The sequence below is a fragment of the Amblyraja radiata genome, chromosome 6 (assembly GCF_010909765.2).
Source record: "Amblyraja radiata isolate CabotCenter1 chromosome 6, sAmbRad1.1.pri, whole genome shotgun sequence".
NCBI classification, from domain to species: domain Eukaryota; kingdom Metazoa; phylum Chordata; class Chondrichthyes; order Rajiformes; family Rajidae; genus Amblyraja; species Amblyraja radiata.
The window spans coordinates 93,370,613-93,393,683 of NC_045961.1; the positions used below are offsets into that span (position 1 = coordinate 93,370,613).

Here is a 23,071-nt window from a genome sequence, read left to right on the forward strand (position 1 = left end):
GCGATAAATGTTTTCAGAGGGAGTGATAAACAACAAACTGTACGATGCCAAAATGGAAAGTAGAGCAAAGAAGAGGAACATCTCAAATTTAGTTTAGTTTGCAGATACAGTGCCCACCGTCCTCGGCAACCGGTGATCCCCGCGCACTAACAACATCCAACACACAGCAGGGAAAATTTAGAATTTGTTACCAAGACAATTATCCTACAAACCTGTATGTCTTTGGAGTGTGGGAAGAAACCAGAGCTCCCGGGGTAAACCAATGCTTCCGGGGTTACGTCCGTGTCCGCGTGTCCCCAGAGAGAGAACACGCGGTGTCCACGGGGACTGTGGAGGCCTTCTGTGAACGCTGGTCACCGCAGGAGGTCGAATGTATTATTGATAAAAATGTTCATATTTTAATTTGATAACTTTCTTTGTAAAATGCCAATATAGGCATTCTTTGATCGTGTTACTACTTTGTATTTTTGTTTGTTCTGAATAAAATCATTTTGTATGGAAAAAATAAAAGGGGGTAAACAAATGCGGATGAGGGGGGGGGGGGGGGGGAGGGTGGTGGGGGGTCTCCCTGTCGGTCTGCTCCTGGGCCTGGCCAAGATGCCCATTCATGGGTCGAGACAGCGGGTAGTCGACGACCACATTGGGTCGGCTGCCCGCCCCTTTTCCTAGCCCGCGTGTCCCTGAAAAGGGAACAAATGGTGTCCAGGGGGACTCTAGAGGCCTTCTGTGAACGCTGGTCACTGCGGGAGGTCGTGTATAGCTGATGAGGATGACGTTATTTTTAAATTGATGACTGTTGTTTTGTAAACTGCCACAAAGGCAGTTTTGATCGTGTTACCCTTATGTATGTTTGTGTTTTCTGAAAAATTGGATTTGCATATACATTTTTTTAAAAACCAACACAGGACACGGGGTCAACAACCAAACTTCGTACAGACCAGCACTCGTAGTCATGAATGAACCTGGGACTCTGGCGCTGGAAGGCAGCAACTCTACCGCTGTGCCACCGGGACACCCCCATTGGGAGAACTTGGCAGCACTCGGCATCCTGAATGTCCATGTAGTCAGCCCATGTCCAAAGGGTCACAAGAGCGTGATGCAGACAAGGGGCGCAACGGTAGAGTTGCTGCCTCACAACGCCAGAGACCTGGGTTCGATCCTGACTACAGGTGCTGTCCGTACGGAGTTTGTATGTTCTCCCGTGACCGGCCTGTGTTTTCCTCGGGATCTCCAATTTCCACCCGGACTTCCAAAGATGTACAGGTTTGTAGGCTACTTGGTTTGGTAAATTTGTGAATTGTCCCTAGTGTGTGTGGTGTTAACGTGCGGGGATCGCTGGTTGGTGCGGACTCGGTGGGCCGAAGGGTCTGTTTCTGCGCTGTATCTCTGAACTAAACAAAATTAATCTAAACCTGTAATTACCTCCCCAACTCCGGCCCCTTCCCTGCTGGAGCCAGTGAGATTCGAGCCTCTAGTTTCTTGTTTACTGCAGGAAGATATTGCCAATTCAATATATAAATCAGACAAATAAATCTATGGGCTAAGTTTTGCGAATTAAATATTCCGTGATGTGCAATATAATATTGCACCAGTGTGTTGGACACGCTCCTGAATAGCACCTCATGAGGAACATGAGGAACAGCACCTCATATTCCGTCTGGGGACCTTGCGTCCTTATGGCATTAACATTGAATTCTCCCAATTTGGCTAGCCCTTGCTGTCTCCTCCCCTTCCTTAACCCTCTAGCTGTCTCCTCCCACCCTCCCATCCGCCCGCCCTCGGGCTCCTCCTCCTCCTCCCCTTTTCCTTCTTTCTTTCCCCCCCCCCCACCCCCCATCAGTCTGAAGAAGGGTTTCGGCCCGAAACGTCGCCTATTTCCTTCGCTCCATAGATGCTGCTGCACCCGCTGAGTTTCCCCAGCAATTTTGTGTACCTCCTGAATATTTAGTTTAGTTTAGTATCGATATACAGCATGGAAACAGCCCCTTCAACCCACTGCGCCGACCAGCGATCCCCGCACACTAACACTATCCTACACACACTAGGGACAATTTACGATTTTACCAAGCAGCTTAGCCTACAAACCTGTGCGTCTTTAGAGTGTGGGAGGAAACCGGAGCTCCCGAAGAAAACCCACGCTGGTCACGGTGTTTGGCCCAACTTAAGGGGCTGTCCCACTTGGGCGACCTAATCTTCGAGTTTAGAAGAGTGTCTTTGACCTTCAAACTCACAGCAATGTCGACACGTGGTCTTAGGAGGTCCTATGAGGTCGCTGGAACTCTCCTTCATGCTCGAGGGAAGTTCCCGGATAATCGTGGCCTCAGCTAGGTCGCGGGAAATTTTTCAGCATGTTGGAAAATTTTCTGCGGGTAAATTTTGGTCGGCATGGGTCTTTTTGAACTCATGGTGCAGTGTAGTGTGTGGTGCCTATTTAGTTATAGGCAGTCGAGGGCAGCTGTACGCAATCTCCTCAGCTGACCGGGCATTTTGATTGGCTCATTGGAGTTTTCAGGACCAAGGAAAACCTAATGCCCACTAAACTTTATTATACTTCTTAAAAGTGTCTCCACTCCTTCTCCCCCCATTCTCTCCCCTTCTCTCCCACTCCCCCCCCTCCCCCCCCCCCGCACTCACTAAAGGACTTACCGTACACTGTGCAGCCGTTTTATCTTCCTCTTCATCGCGGGTGTGAATTTCAGACAGCGCTCCCCCGCTTTCCCTGGTCCCCGCATTTGCGATGTGTTTGTGTGTGTGTGTGCGGTCGGTCGATCCAGCTCGCGGTTTCAACGCGAACGGTCTATCCATCTCGAGACTTTCCAAGCGAGTGCCCTCGAGCTTGAAGGTCGAAGACACTCTTCTTAACTCACGGATTAGGTCGCCCAAGTGGGACAGCCCCTTTACCCACACCGGCCAACAAGTCCCAGCTACGCTAGTCCCACCTGCCTGCGTGTGGTCTATATCACCTGCAAACCTGCCCTATCCATCTACCTGTCTAATTGTTTCTTGTACGTTGGGATAGTCCCAGCCTCAACTGCCTCCTCTGGCACCTTGTTCCATACACCCAGCAGAAGTAGACTTGATGGGCCGAATGGCCTAATTCTGCTCCCTCCCATCAATTATGAACATGAAAATGAATAATTACTTAGAAGGTTTTTCAGATGAGACCTGGGAATTGGGAGACATCTAAATAGTTCTGGCATAGACACGATGGGCCATAGGGTGTGCTTCTGTGTGATCTGGCAATATCTTGTCCCTCAGTGAGCAGCATTCCAGGACTGGGGCTGGACAGCTGGTCCAGCTGAAAGCCATTATAAATGCTTCTGTGTAAATGGTTGCTGCAAGGTCTACAGGAATGACTTGGGTTGGCTCCCATGGTCCGGAGACGAGGGATGCCATTTTAGCACAAGGCATATATCTGGTATTGCCCAAAGTCATACAGTGTTTAGTTTAACCTAGTTTAGAGAAACAGCACGAATACAGGCACTTCGGCCCAGCGATACCTGTACACTAATACTATCCTACACACACTCGGAACAATTTCCAATTACACCAAGCCAATTAGCCTACAAACCTGTACGTCTTTATAGTGTGGAAGGGAACCGGAGATCCCGAAGAAAAGCCACGCTGGTCACAGGGGAGAACGTACAAACTCCGTGCAGAGAAGCACGTGTGGTCAGGATCGGAGCTGGGTCTCTGGTGCTGTAAGGCAGCAAATCCACTGCTGTGTCTCACCAACGTACTACACTCTTGATAAGTTGGACATACCATGGGAATTATTTTTTAAATTTAAAGCCTCACATAAATTGCAGGATAAGCTTGACATTTGCTTCCATCAGAAGTAAAAAAATCACATTAACTGTGATTAAAACATTCAACCTTAAAATACCACTGTTAAATCATGTCTGTGAGTTATTTCACTTTAAAAATTAACCTTCTTTTCTCAGTTCCCATTCCTTGGTGTACCACAGTTCATTGGTCTAATCTTGTAGGTGACTACACAAAAGGGCACCAAGTGTGGGAGTAATGCCCCTGTCCCACTTAGGAAACCTAAACGGAAACCTCTGGAAATTTTGCGCCCCACCCAAGGTTTCCGTGCGGTTCCCAGAGGTTGCAGGTGGTTGCCGGAGGTTGCAGGTAGTGGAAGCAGGTAGGGAGACTGACAAAAACCTCCGGGAACTGCACGGAAACCTTGGGTGGGGCGCAAAGTCTCCGGAGGTTTCGGTTCAGGTTTCCTAAGTGGGACAGGGGCATAACTCAACGGGGTCAGGCAGCATCTTGGGAGAACATGAATTGGTGCTGTTTTGGGTCGAGACCCTTCATCAGACCTCTTCTGAAGACCTAAAATGTCACCTATCCATGATCTCCCGAGATGCTGCCTAACCTTCTGAGATTACTCCAGCACTTTGTATCCTTTTGTAGATTAACCAGCTTCTGCAGTTTTTTGTTTATACATTTTACGTGACTATATGGGGTGAAGGACCCTGCCAGAGATGTTGGTGAGTCTACGATCTGCGACTGAAAAGGCTGACAACAAGCCCTTGGAGTAACGGGAGGCCAGAGGCCCTGGGAATGGGATGTGTTTGGAAGATCAGGCCCAATGTGGAGTGCTGGGATTGTGGGATCACTGGTATCACATTGTAGGTAACACCTTATTTAAAACAGAAAATTTGGGAAACAGAATTCACAATGCTGATTTGTTCCCAGTTTCTGTTTGGGTCCTTTCTCCCAAGTTTGATGTAACTTAGAAGCAACTAGTAGCCAAACTTGTCTACAATGCAGATAGACACGAAATGCTGGAGTAACTCAGCGGGTCAGGCAGCATCTCTGGAGAGAAGGAATAGGTGACGTTTCGACTTCGTCAGACTCTGTGCTTTGTCTACAATGCATATGGTCAATAGCACGACCCGATTCCATGAGGACTGCACCCAATCTGTGCCACTCCGAGTGCTTATTTAAATTACCTGGGTAGTAAGGCTGTCATTGGAGTAAGAACACAAATCAGATAGAACTTTGGATCCACCATCAACCTCTGCATCGTCCAGTAGGGATTGGATGGAGGGTAGCATTTAGGACAAGCTGCATTGTAGCTCAGTGCGACGGTAAAGAAAAGAACGACGCTGAAGGCAATGGAGGTGACGTGCATCCAAGTCTGGAAACATAAAGGAATACTGACCATCAGGGGGCGACGTTTGCATTACTGAGTTATCTCGCCCCAGAGCCAAAGACAATTGACAGATACATGATCATTAGCAGACTCGTGGAAAGGAAACACATTGGCAATTAATAGAAACATAGACAATAGGTGCAGGAGTAAGCCATTCGGCCCTTCGAGCCTGCACCGCCATTCAATATGATCATGGCTGATCATCCAACTCAGTATCCTGTACCTGCCTTCTCTCCATACCCCCTGATCCCTTTAGCCACAAGGGCCACATCTAACTCCCTCTTAAATATAGCCAATGAACTGGCCTCAACTACCTTCTGTGGCAGAGAATTCCAGAGATTTACCACTCTCTGTGTGAAAAATGTGTAATGGAGCATTGAACGAAAAATCTAAAGAGCGAGCTCCATTTTGTAGAAGTCTCCTTTCTACTTTAATTCGTGCTAACATTGTGCTAACAGGGTGACCATGAAGGAGGAACAAGGTGAGAGGACATGGGTAGGAAGGAACAGCAGATACTGTTTTTTTTTTTTTTTTCTTCTTTTTTTTCAGTGGGCGGCGCGACTCTCGTCAGCAGCGGCCTCTGCAGTCCGTCTGTGTTTTTATTATTTTTTGTCTCGTTTTTATGTAGTTTTTGTTATTTTTTTTGTTGGGGTATGTGTGTGGGGGGGAGGGGGTAACTTTAAAATCTTTCCCCTGCACGGGAGACCCGACCTTTTCTTTGTCGGGTCTCCGTTGTCGTTGGGGCTGCAACGTGGAGCGGCCTCCAACAGGAACGACCTGGGGTTCCAGCTGCGGAGCTGCCGACTACTCACCGTCACGGGGCTGGCCGAGTCCGGAGCGGGTGGAGCTGTGGTGGAGCGCGGCTGTAGCCCGACCCCCGGAGATTCGGAGGCTGCAACTGCGGGTTTGGCGGACGGCGGCACTGGGAGCCCGCGGGTCCCTGCTGGGAGACCGCTTTTCGGGGCTTCCGCAACGGCGACTTCTCCCGCCCGAGTTGCGGGGTTGAAGAGCACCTGAGCGGGGCCTTGGAATGGCCGCGGGACTTTGTGAGCGCACGCCGGGGGCTCTAACAACTAGACCCGGTGCGCGACCTTGCATCACCCGGCGTGGCTTTAATGGCCGCGGGACAATCGCCATCGCCAGCCGGGGGCTTTGACTTTGACTCTGACTCTGACATCGGGGGGGGAGAGTGCAGTGGAGAGATAAGTTTTTTTGCCTTCCATCACAGCGATGTGATGGATGTTTGTGTAAACTGTGTTGTGTCTCGGGTCTTTTTGTTTTGTAATGTATGGCTGCAGAAACGACATTTCGTTTGGACTACAAGGGGTCCAAATGACAAATAAATTGAATTGTATTGTATTGTATTGTATTGTATTGTTTAAACCGAAGACAGACATAAAATGCTGGAGTAACTCAGCGGGACAGGCAGCATCTCTGGAGGGAAGGAATGGGTGACGTTTCGGGTCGAGACCCTTCTTCAGACTGAGAGGGAGATACAGAGATGAGGAAGTGTGAGGTGTGAGAATGGGACATCAAAGGTGGTGAAGCTCAAGGAAAATGTAGAATAGATCATTGTTAGCTCGGAGAAGGTAACAACAAAGCAAACAGAGATAAAATTTAATCGGGACAGTCAGACTGGTAGGAGAACTGGGAAGTGGGAGGGATGGGAGGGAGGGAAGGCAAGAGTTATTTAAAGTTAGCGAAGTCAATATTCACACCGCTGGGGTGTGAGCTGCACAAACAAAATATGAGGAGCTGTTCCTCCAATTTGCACTGGGCCTCATTGGGCCTAATGATTGGAGGAGGCCCAGGACAGAAAGGTCAGTGTGGGGAATGGGAACGGGAGTTAAAGTGTTTAGCAACCGGACATGGAACAAGTTGTCGATGGGATGGAATTTGCAATGATTAGGATAGTGAGGCGTTTGGTGCTCAGGGTTAAAATTAAGGAAGTTTGACCACAATTTACGAACAATACATATGGGTAGCTAGGCTAGACAAATGCAAAAGAATAGTGCAGGCAAATCACAACTCCTTACCCATGTTTTAGTTTCAATGCAGAGGTGCATTATGATCGTGAACAGGGCCAGCGTAGTTATAGGCGTTCCCCAAGTAAATACATCAACATCCGAATCCTGGTAAGCCTACAAGAGTGAAACCAAGAAAATGGTTCATAGCTGTGCTTCACACTTGCTCAAATGTATTTGAGTTTACTTTGATGGTATATATTAAAAAAAAGACCATACCAGATATGGAAAGAAGAAGCAGACAAGGCTTTGGTAGAGAGCATCAACCATGTTCATCCAGAACATGTATGGCTTGTATTCCTGGAAGAACAAGGCAATTGAAAGCCATCAGGTGATGTGTCCCAACCCAAATCATAATCTGTTCATTTGCTCCATAGACCCACCTAGTTCCTCCAGCACTCTGCTCTTTGTTCAAGGCAATTGAACAAGTTGGTTTCATGCAGAAGCGCTTGGAGCAGAATTAGGCCACTCGGCCCATCAAGTCTACTCCGCCATTCAATCATGGCTGATCTATCTCTCCCTCGCAGCCCTTCTCCCCATAACCTCTGACATAATCTCCGTACTAATCAAGAATCCGTCAATCTCATGCATTGACAGGGAGAACATGCAAACTCCACACGGGCAGAAATGGAGGTCAGGATCAAACTTGGGTTGATGGAGTAATGAGGCAGCAGCTCCACTAACTACACCATTGTAGGCCAGGCCAGTAAAGATGGTGGAATTTTCGCCCTAAAAGTTGAGTGTTCTCATCCTTTTGCAATGACTTTTATCTAACATTAAAACAATAGTTTTTTAAATTCCAGAATTCATCAGATTAACTGACCTTTAATCAGCCAACAACTGGGTTATATATGGTTTGGGAACTGCTCCATTCAGGATGGCGAGAAATTGCAGCGAATTGTGGACGCAGCCCAGACCATCCCACAAACCAACCTCCCTCCCATTGACTCCATTTATACCTCTTGCTGTCTTGGCAAGGCTAGCAGCACAATCAAGGATGAGTCGCACCCTGGCCACTCCCTTTCTCCCCTCTCCCATAGGGCAAAAGGTATAGAAGTGTGAAAATGCACACCTCCAGATTCAGGGACAGTTTCTTCCCAGTTGATATCAGGCAACTGGTACACATGACAATAAACAAAACTAGACTAAACTAAGCTGAAAAATATATGTACAAAATGCTGGAGTAACTCAGCGGATCAGGCAGCATCTCTGGAGAAAAATAAGGGGAGCATCTCCAGAGATGCTGCTTGACCTGCTAAGTTACTCCAGCATTTTGTGCCTATCTTCTTGTATATCTAAGCCATTATCTTACCTCAGATTGCTGCCCGCTTTTATACAGGTGCGGTAAGGCCACCAAGGTTTCTGCTGAAACATCTTTATCGAGTATCCCAGTGATGAGTTGGGGCACAGATGAAAACAGAAGGTTGAAGAAGATAAGGTACCACTGGTCGATCATTGTCGAACCCGAAAATCCACAGAAGAACTGATACCAGAAAAGAAGGGCAACAAACATCTGAAAAAAAAAAAAGTGTCAAAGCCAATCTTGTGATTTGTGCTTGTTGGGTTTAGTAATAAACTGCCAACATGAAGTAACTGAGTCAGCAGAAGTCTCACCTTTGGGAAATTAAATCACGGTTACAGTTTCTGAAGTAAATATAATTTATTTTTGAAAGCAGAATGGAGATGTTAAAATAGCCACAATTACAAATGATAAGGTTTTATAGGAACAGCAAAGTGCAAGTGATGATAACTAAAATTATATTTGCGGCATTTTGTTATATTGCCTCTGTGATGTGTGATGTTTATATGAAAGCAGGTTGTACGATTGCAAGGAGAAGCAGACTAGCAAGTCGACTGACAGCCGCACTCAGTCAGAGGAGCATGAAGATGAATCGTGGTTTTGAGAATCAAAGGACACAAAAGGGACTGTGCCAACTCCTGAATCTGCACATCAGTGGGTCATTATGGAGAGCTGTAATGCAGTTAATGAATGTGTCTGTTTTTCATTCATGTGATGTGAGTGTGCGTCAGTGACAAGGCTAGCATTTATCCTGACTCGCACCTGCCTTTCAACCTAGTCGCCTGACCAGGTTATTTTGCAGGAATTGAAGCGTCACACGCAAGCCAGACTGGGCAAGGGGCAGCGGATATCCGTACCAAAGGACATCCACAAATTAGTTTTTAATGACAATCTCTTAGATTTATGATCACCACTGATTTATTTATTTGAATGTTAGTTTCCCCAGCAGTCACGGTGGAATTCACATTTGCGCGTCCATGTCAACAAGTTCAAGTTATTGCACTGGATAAATAATAACATACATTTTGAAACATTTGTTAATTCAATAATTTAAGAAAGTTAAATGACCTGATAGAGGGTGGGACAAGTCTATATGCTATCGGTCACTGTGCTGCAAGAAGCAACGGGATTGTACTGGAGAGTTTCACTTGGATGTTGCATGGATCGGATGACCTTAATTAGAGTCATATAGAAACATAGAAAATAGGTGCAGGAGTAGGCCATTCAGCCCTTCGAGATATTAGATATTATTATGTTTTAGAGGCTTTTAGGCATCACATCAACAAGCAAGGCATAGAAACATAAATGCAGGCAAATAGGATTAGTGTAGATGAGCATAAAGGTTGGCATAATAGAGTTGTATAGCACGGAAATATGCCCGTTGGCCCAACTTGTCCATGCCATGTCTAAGGCTTTAACATCGGGAGAAGAATACAGATCAGGGGAGAGACAAGACTGTTGCCTTCCATCACAGTGAGGAGGTGTTTGGAAATTCACTGTGATGGATGTTTGTGTAAATTGTGTGTCTTGTTTTTTTTCCTTGTTCGTATGACTGCAGAAACAACATTTCGTTTGAACTTAGGTTCAAATGACAATAAACGGTATTGTATCATATTGTATTGTATTGTAAGGAAGCCCCATTTGCCCGTGCTTGCTCCATATCCCTCTCAACCTTTCCTTTCCATGTACCTTTTCAAGTGTAATTTAAATGTTGCTATTTTACCTGCCTCAACTATCTCCTCTGGCAGCCCATTCCTTATATCCACCACCCTCTGAGTGAATATATTGCCATTTAGGTTCCTATTAAATCATTCCCCTCTCACCTTAAACCAATGTCCTCTGGTTCTTGATTCCCTTACCCTGTGTAAAAGACTCTGTCCATTCACAGAGCCCATTTCTGTGCTGCCTGACTCCATTACTCTGATTTTGAGACGCACTCTATGGTCGTGAGGTCTGGGTGTTGTGGATTGCAAAAATAGAGGGAGGATTTTGGGAAACAGAGTCAACAATGGCCTTTCATCAGAGTTGAAGAAGGTTCTTGACCTGACATGTCTACTGTGGCTCAGTCAGTTGCAACTTGACCTGCTGAGTATCTCCAACATTCCCTGTGTTTGGTTTGGATCATCAGATTAACCCTCTCCACATTATGATTGCATTATGAAATAAGTTTAAACTAAAACTTTTCCTTTAACCACCTATCACTTGCCAAGGTTTGTCCTGCCTTCACCTTTTTTCCAGCTTTCTCCCTCCCCCCCCCCCACCCACCACCATCAGTCTGAACAAGGGTCCCAAGCCAAAACATTGCCTATCCCTGTTCTCCAGTGATGCAGCCTGACCTGCTGAGTTAATCCAGCACAACAAAGGTTCAGCATCCACCATTCTCCATTAAAAGTAATACACAATTTCACCTTCTTGAAAAAGGTTTGCAGGTACACAGAATTTCTCTGGGACCGAGGGACAGACTCACACGTTGAGGAAAACATTCGCTGAAGGTATTATGGAACAATTGTTTAACACCTGGGATTGTTAACCGAGTGAAGATATTTCCACGTTGCATATGGAAAGAAAACTTAGGTGAAGTGTTCCAAATTGAAACGTACAGTTTCCACATTCAACCTGTAAGGTCAGGAACATGGGCTTGGGACCAACACAGCTGGAAAATAGCTGGAACATGCCCATGGGCATCCCGCAGAAAAGTACAATAAACTGGAAGAGGTTAGGAGAGGTTTTTTTTAAAAAGTCGTATGAGTGTGGTATTTTAGAATTTATCATTAATGGCTAGAAAACTAAAAATAAAAATCTCAACTGAGACAGAAAATGTGGAAATCTGAAACAGTGGAAAAAAACTGCTGATGCCACACTGGAATTCAAAAGAGTGACTTTTCCAAGGGAAGAAACTATTTGTGAAATGTTGTTTATTCAACTCATCAAATGCAAGCCAACTTGGACTGTGCTAGTGAGGTCAAAGGGCTTTTTGGTTCGTTTAGAGATACAGCGCGGAAACAGGCTCTTCAGCCCACCGGGCCCGCGCTGACCAGTGATCCCCGCACACTAACGCCACCCTACACACACTAAAGGGACAATTTACTCATACACCAAGCCAATTAAACTACAAACCTGTACGTCTTTGGAGTATGGGAGAAAACCGAAGATCTTGGAGAAAATCTATGCAGGTCACGGGGAGAACGTGCAAATTCCGTACAGACAGCACCCGTAGTCGGGATCAAACCCAGCTCTCTGGTGCTGCAAGCACTGTAAGGCAGCAACTCTACCGCTGCGCCACCGTTCCGCCCTTTTGGATCGCGAAAAAGACAGGTGAATGTTGGGAAACAGAGTTAATGCTCGTCTTCCATCAGAATTGAAGAACGGTTATTGACTTGAAATGCTGTTTTTTTTTTTAACCGAAGATAGACACAAAATGCTGGAGTAACTCGGCGGGACAGGCAGCATATCTCTGGAGAGAAGGAATGGGTGACGTTTCAGGTCGAGACCCTACTTCAGACTGAGAGTCGGGGAAAAAGAAAACAAGAGATTATAGACGGGGATGTAGAGAGATATAGAACAAATGAATGAAAGATACGCAAATAAGTAATGATAAAGGAAACAGGCCATCGTTCTCACCTAGCAAACAGCTAACATCCAGCATGCAGAGTTAACCAGTTACTCCAGCATTTTGTGTCGCTGTGTACTATCACTGTATTCTCATTTAATTTCTTGTATATCCTTGTAGGAGATGGATTTTAATTATTCATAGTGTCTGTCATGGATTCAATCAGTGTGGAAACAGGCCCTTTGGCACAACAAGCCCACGCTAACCAACGTGTCCCATCTACACTTGTCCCACCTGTCTGTATTTGTCCCATATGCCTCTAAACCTATCCAATCCAATCCATGTACCTGTCCAAATGATTTTTACATGTTGCGATAGCACCTGCCTCAACTACCTCCTCCGGCAGCTCGTTCCATACACCCACCTCACTTTGAGTAAAAAGGTTACCCCTCTGGTTCCATTTAAATCTTTCCCCCTCACTTAAAGTCTTATTAATCCACTCATGAACTTTTGGAGGCATCATGCACGTTTGTGCGTTCTCCCCTGAACCTGTGTAGGTTTTCGCCGAGATCTTCCACACTCCAAAGACATACGGGTTTGTAGGTTAATTGGCTTGGTAGAAATGTAAACTTGTCCCTAGTGCGTGCAGGTTAGTATTAATATGCGGGGATCGCTGGTCGTGGCAGACTCGGTGGGCCGAAGGGCCTGTTTCCACGCTGTATCTCTAAACTAAACTAAACAGAAAACGCCTGGCTGATATTCTGCTATGCCACTGAGGGGGTGTTCCACTGTAGGAGGTGCCATCCTTTGGGTGTAATACTAACCGAAGCCCCATCTGCACTCTCAGGTTGGATGTAAATGATCAACAGTGCCCATTAAAGGAGAAGCAGGGGATGGTCCTCCTGTCAATAGTTACCTCCCTGCCAATAGTTCTCACTGAAGCAAGAACTAAACAGATGATCTGGTTGTTATTACAGTTATTTATTGGACCATCTGCATGTGAAATGACTGGCTTGGTTCCAGCAATGATTAGACTTCAACCGCAATTCTTGTCTGCAAAAGGCTTTGGGTGATAGTGGGAGATGGCAATCCGTTTTTTTATAATCTATTACATTTGCGTGGATAAATTAAACTTCATTATTTTCATACCTCCTTGGCCAGCATGAAATCCTTATTATAACACCTTACAATGTCAATAACAAGCTGATAAAGTTGGAATTGAGATTACATTGCAGAAACTCACCCTACTTTACCTTGTGTACATTCAGATTCTCATTGTTATATACAATATAGTGCTGAGATTCATGCTGACTATATATTATACTAGACTAAGTGGGACCCGTTGGGTCCCAGCATCACACGGGACGGCTGGTCACCAACGCAATATTTCACCTCTCCACCATTTCCAATATTGCTCGCCAGTGGGGGGGCTTTCTGTTGCGTTAGTATGGGTGTTGCGAGCCGAAGGTACTGGTTTCCAGAGGGCTAGTATAGATATTGTGGGCCGAATGGATTCTTGGGCTGGCAGCCAACTGTTGCAACGATTTTGAAAGCCAAGCCAAGGCAAACAATTTGGCTGCAGCCACCCGACAACCAAAATTCATTTTGTGAACACAAACTTTTTTTAAAATGCGAGGCAAACAATTGGGCAGCAGCCACCTGACAACCAAAATTCATTTTGTGAACACAAACCTTTTTTAAAAGGCGAGGCAAACAATTGGGCAGCAGCCAACTGACAACCAAAATTCATTTTGTGAACACAAACTTTAAATAAAGGCAAACAATTTGGCAGCAGCCACATCGAGCGGACTCACCGTGGAGTAGACGTGCGTTCAGTGTTATTCACAGCTCAGAGAGCCGTGATCCTCTCGCTTCCTGGGCCTGGTAGAGACTGAGTGAGGCACGACACATCCGGGTTTTATAGTCCCTCCCCCTACCCCCTGCCGCCAGCGGGGGCAGCAGAGAGAATGGGGAATTTTTTAAAAACATTAATCTCTCTGATTTTTCATCGATGGGAAAAATACTCTGGTCCCGGAAGGCGGAGGGGGGCTCTGAGCGAGGTGGCCAAAAATGACGGCCGTAGGTGGCGGCGTTCTCTCGGAAATCGCAGCACAGTGGGCCAAAAGCGGTCAAGATCAGACTTTTAGTAATATAGATACACTGATGATACACACCCTTGCTATATATTGTATACACTGATAATACTGATTTGTGAAATTATATAGTATACATTGCTGATATTCATCCTCGCTATATATCATATACGATGTTTACACACAAGGAACTGCAGGTGTGCTGGTTCACCAGGGAAAGACACAAAGTACTGGAGTAACTCCACAGGTCAGGCAGCATCCCTGGAGAACTTGGATAGGTGATGTTTCAGGTCCGAACCAGACTGATTGCAGGGAAGGGAGATGGGGGGGGGGGGGGGGGGGGGGGGGATTGATGAGGTGCAAGTTGTTGAGGAATGGCGGTGGAGGGGAATGAGAGGGGAGAGATAGATGCAAGCTCAGCCAGGGCTCAGGTAGTGGAGAGGGGAAGTGGAGTGGGGGGGGAGGATGGGAAGAGGTTATGGGGGAGATGGGATGGGTGGGGATGTTTTGCAGAGATGACCTAAAATTGGAGAATTCAATGTTTATGCCATTGTGTTGGAGGCTACCCGTGGAGGTGCTCTTTCTCCGGTTTGCTCGTGGTCACACTCTGCCAATGGAGGAGGCCCAGGACAGAAAGGTCAGCATAGGAATGGGAAGAGGAGTTAGCAACCAAGAGTTCCTGCAGGCTTTGGCAGACTTGCTCTATATAGGATACACTGCTGATACTCATGCTCGCTATCTATAATATGTACTGTAGTGTAATGACAATAAAGGACATTACTTACTGTACTTACTTACTTCTAAACAGTATACACTGCTGATACCTGTGTATCTGGGGAGGGATGAAGTGTTCAAAGGCAATGAGCAAATCTATTAATAACACCGACGGTGAATATTACGCTGAAGGCAGGCGACAGAAAATAACTTACCGCATTTTTATAGAAGAAATAAAGCACCATGTTTGCCAGCCGGGAGTAGCACCAATGACCATGAACCAGCAAGAGCTTCTGTAAATGTCGAAACCGTGCGATCGCGAAGTCACTCGCCATTGCAGCCTGGTGAAGCAGGAGAAAATATTTACACAAAGATTCCCCTGCAATCGTTACACACTCAACCGCTGTAAAATTAACATCATGGAACCTGGAACAAAGGGCAGCAAAAACCATGGATTATATGGAGATGGACACAAAGCGTTGGAGTATCTTCAGTGGGTCAGGCAGCATCTCTGGAGAAAAGGAATAGGCTCCGTTCTTACTCCCCCTCCCCCTATTCGTCACAAGGACAGAGTCCCCCTTGTCCTCACCTTCCACCCCATCAGCCGTCGCATTTTTAAAGAATGATGCCGCCTCACCCTCTGAGTATCTCCAGCATTTTTTGTCTATTTTTGAATTTTCCATCATCTGTATTTCCTTCTTAAACTTTTTGTCTACAGTTCCTTCTTACACATGGATTATATGGAGCCATTAACCAAACAAGGCAAACAAGAGGTGATAACGAAGGGATACAATGGTGTGCAAACAGAGGAACCAGGAGGCCTACTAGGGTGGTGGAGGGGGGAAGATAGGGAATGCAGGGGTTACTTGAAATTAGAGAAATCAACGTTCATAGCGCTGGGTTGTATGCCCATGACTGTGCTTTGCAGATCAGGGAAAGGCCTTGAGGTGTCAAGAGGGGAGTCAATGGCAGAATATTCAGACTAGTTTATTGTCATGTGTACCGAGGCACAGTGAAAAGCTTTTGTTGCATGCTAACCCCGTCAGCGGAAAGACAAGAAACTATTACAATCGAGTCATTCACAGTGTACAGATACATGATAAGGGAATAACGTCTAGTGCAAGATAAAGCCAGTAAAGTCCAAACAAAGATAGACCGAGGATCACCAATGAAGTAGATAGTAGTTCAGCACTGCTCTCTTGTTCCGGTAGGATGGTTCAGTTGCCTAATAACAGCTGGGAAGTAACTGTCCCTGAATCTGGAGGTGTGCGTTTTCACACTTCTATACCTTTTGCCCGATGGGAGAGGGAGAAGAGGGAATGGCCAGGATGCCATTGATTATTCACCCTTGATTATGCTGCTGGCCTTGTCGGGGCAGCGTGAGGTGTAAATGGAGTCAGTGGAAGGGAGGTTGGTTTGTGTGATGGTCTGGGCTGCCGTCCACAATTCTCGGCAATTTCTTGAGGTCTTGGATGAAGCTGTTCCCAAACCAAGCTGTGATGCATGCAGAGTCCGACCTGCGCGCATGGCCACAGTATTTGTGAAGCTCTTGCAGATTGAGCTTGTGGATTCAACAAAAGGAGATGCCCTTGAGGATGGTGTGGAGCACCGGCTTGAAAATCTTGTCACAGCTCACAGCTCACAGCTCGGAAAAATGTTCCCGATGTTGGGGGAGTTCAGAACCAGGGGTCATGGTTTCAGAATAAGGGGTAGGCCGTTTAGGACTGAGATGAGGAAAAACATGCACACCCGGAGAGTTGTGAATCTGTGGAATTCTCTGCCACAGAAGGCAGTGGAGGCCAATTCACTGGATGTTTTCAAGAGAGAGTTAGATTTAGTTCTTAGTGCTAAAGGAATTAAGGGATATATGGGAAAAAGCAGGAACTGGGTGCTGATTTTAGATGATCAGCCATGATTATATTGAATGGCTCGAGGAGCCGAATGGCCTTACAAGGGATACGGGGAACTGATTTTAGATGATCGGTCATGATCATATTGAATGGCGGTGCTAGCTCAAAGGTCCGAATGGCCTACTGCGGCACGTATTTTTCCGTGTTTCTATGTTTCTGGTAAGATGGAGTGGTTTGGGCAGCAGATAGTGGTCAACCAGAGGACATAGTGTCTGGAGTAACAGAGTGGCTAAAGGCAGCCACTTTGCGCATTAGTGAGCGAGATAGAATTTTTTCCAACAATTATGGAATCACCAATAATAGCTTTTTTGTTATGGATATGAATTAAAAAACTCACGATATACACAAAATGCTGGAGTAACCCAGCGGGACCGGCAGCATCTCTGGAGAGAAGGAATGGGTGACGTTTCGGGTCGCGACCCTTCTTCAGACTGATGGCGTTAAAAACTCACCGACTGCTGAAGTGGGATTTGAACTCATACGTCCTGTTCATTACTTCAGGTCTCTGGTTACGGCTCCAGAGCAATAGCTATTACACCACTATTCCCGACAAACACTAATGATGCTTGAAGGCCTGCTTAAAAATCACATTAAGCAGGGCTTTTCAAAGGGTTTATTAATATAAACCCACTCACGGCAATACATCACGCAACCCAGGCAGATGAAAAACAGCTCATTACAAAATGACTGCTTCACTAACACTGTCGCTTTCCAGTATGGAAATATCATACCAGGTCGCCTGACTTACTCTGCTGAATGAAATCATATTTAAGTTCTGACATGTTAATTAAACTGTCAATGAGTAGATGCATTGAGATTGCTGAGGTGTACATATTATACTTTAATTATTTTTGCCAGGCAAGAATTTTTCTAAGTGTGTGGGAATCCTGAAGGATGGATTAATAAACATCAGCTAGGGTGTATAAAAAAAAGTCGCAGTCAAACTGTATCCAAAATGGCAAAAGAAGCATTTTTATTTAATAGCAATGATTGAAGTGAAAGGCATAGTTTAGTTTAGTTTCGTGACACAGCGTGGAAACGGGCCCTTCGGCCCACCGGGTTCACACCGACCCAGAGAAAACCCACGTGGTCACGGGGAGGACACACAAACTCCGTACAGACAGCACCAGTAGTCGGGGTCGAACCCGGAACTCCGGCGCTGCAAGGCAGCAACTGTAAGGCAGCAACTCTACCACTGCCTTATCGCTGCGTACTGTAACATATAGAGTCACAAAGTTCCACAGATTACCGGTGCATCTGAACTACAGGGATCATTTTAAGGATTCAGGGATAGAGAAAAATAATACAATTATTGGGTCTGACCAATGTGAAGGCCACGGAGACATATAGCACACAACCAGGCCCTTCAGCCCATTGAGTGTGCTGACCATCAACAAGCCATTTCTACTAATTCTACATTAGCTACATTTGTTAACAACTCCCCCCACATTATCAGAGGTTCATATGAGCAGAATTAGGCCATTCAGCCCATCAAGTCGACTCCACCGTTCAATCATGGCTGACCTACCCTTTCCACTCAACCCTATCTTGGGCCGAAACCCTTCTTCAGACTGATGGGGGGGGGGTGAGGTGGCGGGGAGAAAAAAGGAAAAAGGAGGAGGAGGAGCCCGAGGGCTGAGGGATGGCCACCAGCCTAAATATCTTTTTTGGTGAATCTGTGGAATTCATTGCCACAGGCGGCTGTGGAGGCCAAGTCAAAAGATATTTTTAAGGGGGAGATCAACAGATTCTTGATTTCTAAGGGTGTCATGGGTTATGGGGCGAAGGCAGGAAAATGCAGGGAAAGATAGATCAGCCATGATTGAATGGTGGAGTAGACTTGACAGGCCAAAATGGCCTAATTCAGCTCCGAGAACTTACAAACTTTTTATAGTACACTCTTATAAATGAATGGATAGAATGCTCCCAGCATCTCCCGAGCAGACCCCAGCAAAGATGACACAGTGGCTCAGCGGTAGAGTTGCTGCATTGCAGTGCCAGAGACCGGGGTACGATCCTGGCTGCGGGTGCTGCGTATGCGGAGTTTGCACTTTCTCCCTGTGACCGCATGAGTTTCCTCCGGGTGCTCAGGTTTCCTCCCACGTCCCAAAGACGTACAGGCTTGTAGGTTACGATTGGCTTCTGCGAATTGTAAATCATCCTCAGTGTGTGTAGGATGGTGCTAGTGTATGGGGATCGCAGGTCGGCGCGGACTCGGTGGGTCGGAGGGCCTGTTTCCACGCTGTATCTCTAAATGGGGAAGGACAGTGGAGGACCCGGCATGGGGGGCCTGCCATGAGGAGGAGTCATTGGGGAGGGTGGCAGAACAATGGACAATGGGGACAAAGTGTGGGGGAACCGTTGTTGGGGGGGGGTGGGGGGGATGAGAGAGGGCGTGCTTTGTGACTTTGTCAGTGTCGTAGGTGGCTACTATTTGTGTACATTGGCTATGCAAGTAAATAATTTCACTGTGCCTAGTCACATGTGATAGTAAAGTATTCCATTCCAAACTAAAGACAACATTAAGTGGAGAGCACTGCTTACCTGCATTCCTTCCTGGCCAGAGATTCCCACTCCAACATCGGCAACCTGGATCATGCTGACGTCATTGGCCCCGTCTCCTACAGTTAATGAATAATACAGTGAAAACCACGAACAGAAACAATGGACTTCTTTGCTTCTTTTACATGATTGTATTGATCTGTTGCACTTTCTTCCGTTTGGTGCTACCCAGTCGTGCTATCTGCAATAACAGCAGAAAAATGATGCTGGGATCTCGCAGCAGGTCGGGCAACATCTGTGAAGGGAGAAACAGAGCTAGTGTTCAAGGTTGATGTTCTTCCATTGGAAATTGTCCAAGTTGAGTTGAGAAGCAACTCGGAGCAGCAGAAGCACATAAACTGAGCCACAATTGAGCGGCACAGTTGCTGCCTTATGCCCCTGTCCCACTTAGGAAACCTGAACGGAAACCTCTGGAAACTTTGCGTCCCACCCAAGGTTTCCGTGCGGTTCCCGGAGGTTCCAGGAGGTTTTTGTCAGTCTCCCTAATGGTCGAAAGTGGTTTCCGCTTCTTCTATGTTGCAGGTAGTGGAAGGTCTTACCTTCCACTACCTGCAACCTCCGGCAACCACCTGCAACTAGCATCGCAACCGGCTTCGACTAAAAAATTAACGATTTTTAAAACGGCAACCAATTTTTAGTCGCGGCCGGTTTTGAATTTTTTGAAATAATCGCCGGAACATAGAAGAAGCGGAAACCACTTTCGACCATTAGGGAGACTGACAAAAACCTCCGGGAACCTCCGGGAACCGCAAGGAAACCTTGGGTGGGGCGCAAAGTCTCCAGAGGTTTCCGTTCAGGTTTCCTAAGTGGGACAGGGCCATTACTGTGCCGGAGACCCGGATTCGATCCTGACTGTAGGTGCTGTCTGTGCGGAGTTTGTACGTTCTCCCTGTGACCATGAGGGCTTTCTCCGGGTGCTCCGGTTACCTCCCACATTCCAAAGACGTCCACGTTTGTAGGTTAATCGGCTTCAGTAAAATTGTACATTGTCCCTAATGTGTGTGGGGGTAGTGCTAGTGTACGGGGATCGCTGGTCAGCACAGACTCAGGTGGCCAAAGGGCCTGTTTCCTAGCTCTTTCTTTAGAAACATAGAAACATAGAAATTAGGTGCAGGAGTAGGCCATTCAGCCCTTCGAGCCTGCACCGCCATTCAATATGATCATGGCTGATCATCCAACTCAGTATCCCGTACCTGCCTTCTCTCCATACCTCCTGATCCCTTTAGCCACAAGGGCCACATCTAACTCCCTCTTAAATATAGCCAATGAACTGGCCTCAACTACCTTCTGTGGCAGAGAATTCCACAGATTCACCACTCTCTGTGTGAAAAATGTTTTTCTCATCTCGGTCCTAAAAGATTTCCCCCTTATCCTTAAACTGTGACCCCTTGTTCTGGACTTCCCCAACATCGGGAACAATCTTCCTGCATCTAGCCTGTCCAACCCCTTAAGAATTTTGTAAGTTTCTATAAGATCCCCCCCTCAATCTTCTAAATTCTAACGAGTACAAGCCGAGTCTATCCAATCTTTCTTCATATGGAAGTCCTGCCATCCCAGGAATCAGTCTGGTGAACCTTCTCTGTACTACGGCAAGTTTTAAACTGAACTAAACGGAAAATGCAGAAACAAAAGAATGTACCAGGAATGCTGCCCCACCCTCTGAGTTATTCCAGCGCTTAATGTCCTTTTTATTGAAGAGAACGTTAAACGCTGCCTTCCACTACAGAAATAACTAAGCATCCGATTACTTGGGTAAGCTCTATAGATCTGGCAACAGCTTGTGGAGTGCTTGGTGTTAATTCAACTATTCCGATTCTCCACATCCACTGAGACTGCAGAGTCAAGAAGCACCGTGTGGACCTGGAGAACATAAGCTTTTAAAACCCTCATCCAACTTCCGTAATCCTGTGATTATTATGTCTGGGCCATTATTTACAGCCAGCAGCAGGGAAAGGGGACGCGGCAGGCTTTGTTTGGATATTGTCCGTGATCTAGTACACGTCCTGCTGGAAATAATGCAGTGAAGACAGGCATCATAAACAGAAATGTTACTCTACTCCCAATAGACCGGTGGTTATTAATATTTACATCACCTTATTAATACCTGGGGCTAAAACGTTAATTTCAATGCCAGGCTATCTCGTGTAGGCTTATATTCCCTTGAGTGCAAAGAATAAGGGAGATATAACAAGAAAGTTCTTTTAGAAAATTAAAGAATAAATCGGAACAATTTCTTTGGAGCAGCGGGGAACAAAATGTTAAGATTAAGATGTTAGGACATTCAGAATATACTGTTTCATATGAGAGGTTGTGGGGATTTTGGGCTCATCAAATGTTGCCCATCAATACCCTCCAACTGTCATGAACTAAGTCCAACTTGGAACTGTCTTAGTGAGTTGGACCACCTAATGTATTTACTCTACCCAATTTACACAGTGGAGTTCAATTCTTCTGCAGTACCAAACTTGAGATTGATAGAAGGAATGGGCGACGTTTCAGGTTGAGACCCTTCCACAGACTGATCAGTTTGAAGAAGGGTCTCAACCCGAAATGTCGCACATTCCTTCTCTCCAGAGATGCTGCCTGCCCCGCTGAGTTACTCCAGCATTTTGTGTCTACCTTCGATTAAAAACCAGCATCTGCAGTTCTTCCCTACACATACAGTTCTGTTTAGTTTTAGAGCTACAGCGTGGAAACAAGCCCTTCGGCCCACAGAGTTCACGTTGACCAACAAACATCCGTACGCTAGTTCTATCCTACACGCTTGGGACTATTTATTGAAGACAATTAACCTACAAACCTGCACCTCTTTGGAATGTACAGTTTTGGTCTCCTAATCTGAGGAAAGACATTCTTGCCATAGAGGGAGTACAGAGAAGGTTCACCAGACTGATTCCTGGGATGGCAGGACTTCCATATGAAGAAAGACTGGATAGACTCGGCTTGTACACGCTAGAATTTAGAAGATTGAGGGGGGATCTTATAGAAACTTACAAAATTCTTAAGGGGTTGGACAGGCTAGATACAGGAAGATTATTCCCGATGTTGGGGAAGTCCAGAACTAGGGGTCACAGATTAAGGATAAGAGGGAAGTCTTTTAGGACCGAGATGAGAAAATCATTTTTTTACACAGAGAGTGGTGAATCTGTGGAATTCTCTGCCACAGAAGGTAGTTGAGGCCAGTTCATTGGCTATATTTAAGAGGGAGTTAGATGTGGCCCTTGTGGCTAAAGGGATCAGGGGATATGGAGAGAAGGCAGGGATGGGATACTGAGTTGGATGATCAGCCATGATCAAATTGAATGGCGGTGCAGGCTCGAAGGGTCGAATGGCCTACTCCTGCACCTATTTTCTATGTTTCTATGTTTCTATGTGGGAGGAAACTAGAGCATCTGGAGAAAACCCATGCGGTCACAGGGAGAAAATGCAAACTCCATGCAGACAGCACCCATTGTCAGGATCGAGCCTGGATCTCTGGCGCTGTAAGGCTGCAACTCTAACGTTGCATGAAGATATTGCGGGATAGGATACCGATGAGTCAGATTAATCTGATAGGCTATGCAGTAATATTATTTGGTCACAGGGAAAACGTGCAAACTCCGCACTGACAGCACCTGAGGTCAGGATCGAACCCAGGTCTCCGGCACTGTGAGACAGAAGCTCTACCAGCTGTGCCTCTGTACCACCCTACTAACCAGCTGCCAAGTAATAACCAAAAATCTATCATTTGATCTATCGGCATTTGAGACAACAT

The 23,071-nt window shown here is 46.2% G+C and overlaps 1 protein-coding gene across 4 annotated transcripts in view; it reads right to left on the reverse strand.

Annotated features, from left to right (window-relative positions):
• atp10a (ATPase phospholipid transporting 10A (putative)) overlaps positions 1 to 23,071 on the reverse strand; it is a 434,067-nt gene that overhangs the window by 2,123 nt on the left and 408,873 nt on the right. For all 4 annotated transcript variants that reach the window (XM_033023252.1, XM_033023255.1, XM_033023254.1 and 1 more), the window contains 6 exons: positions 19,300 to 19,376; positions 15,061 to 15,186; positions 8,501 to 8,701; positions 7,408 to 7,488; positions 7,201 to 7,305; positions 4,962 to 5,149 (listed from right to left, as the gene is read on the reverse strand). In XM_033023252.1, coding sequence (XP_032879143.1) covers positions 4,962 to 5,149; positions 7,201 to 7,305; positions 7,408 to 7,488; positions 8,501 to 8,701; positions 15,061 to 15,186; positions 19,300 to 19,376 — 778 coding nt within the window. The remainder of the gene's footprint in view (positions 1 to 4,961; positions 5,150 to 7,200; positions 7,306 to 7,407; positions 7,489 to 8,500; positions 8,702 to 15,060; positions 15,187 to 19,299; positions 19,377 to 23,071) is intronic.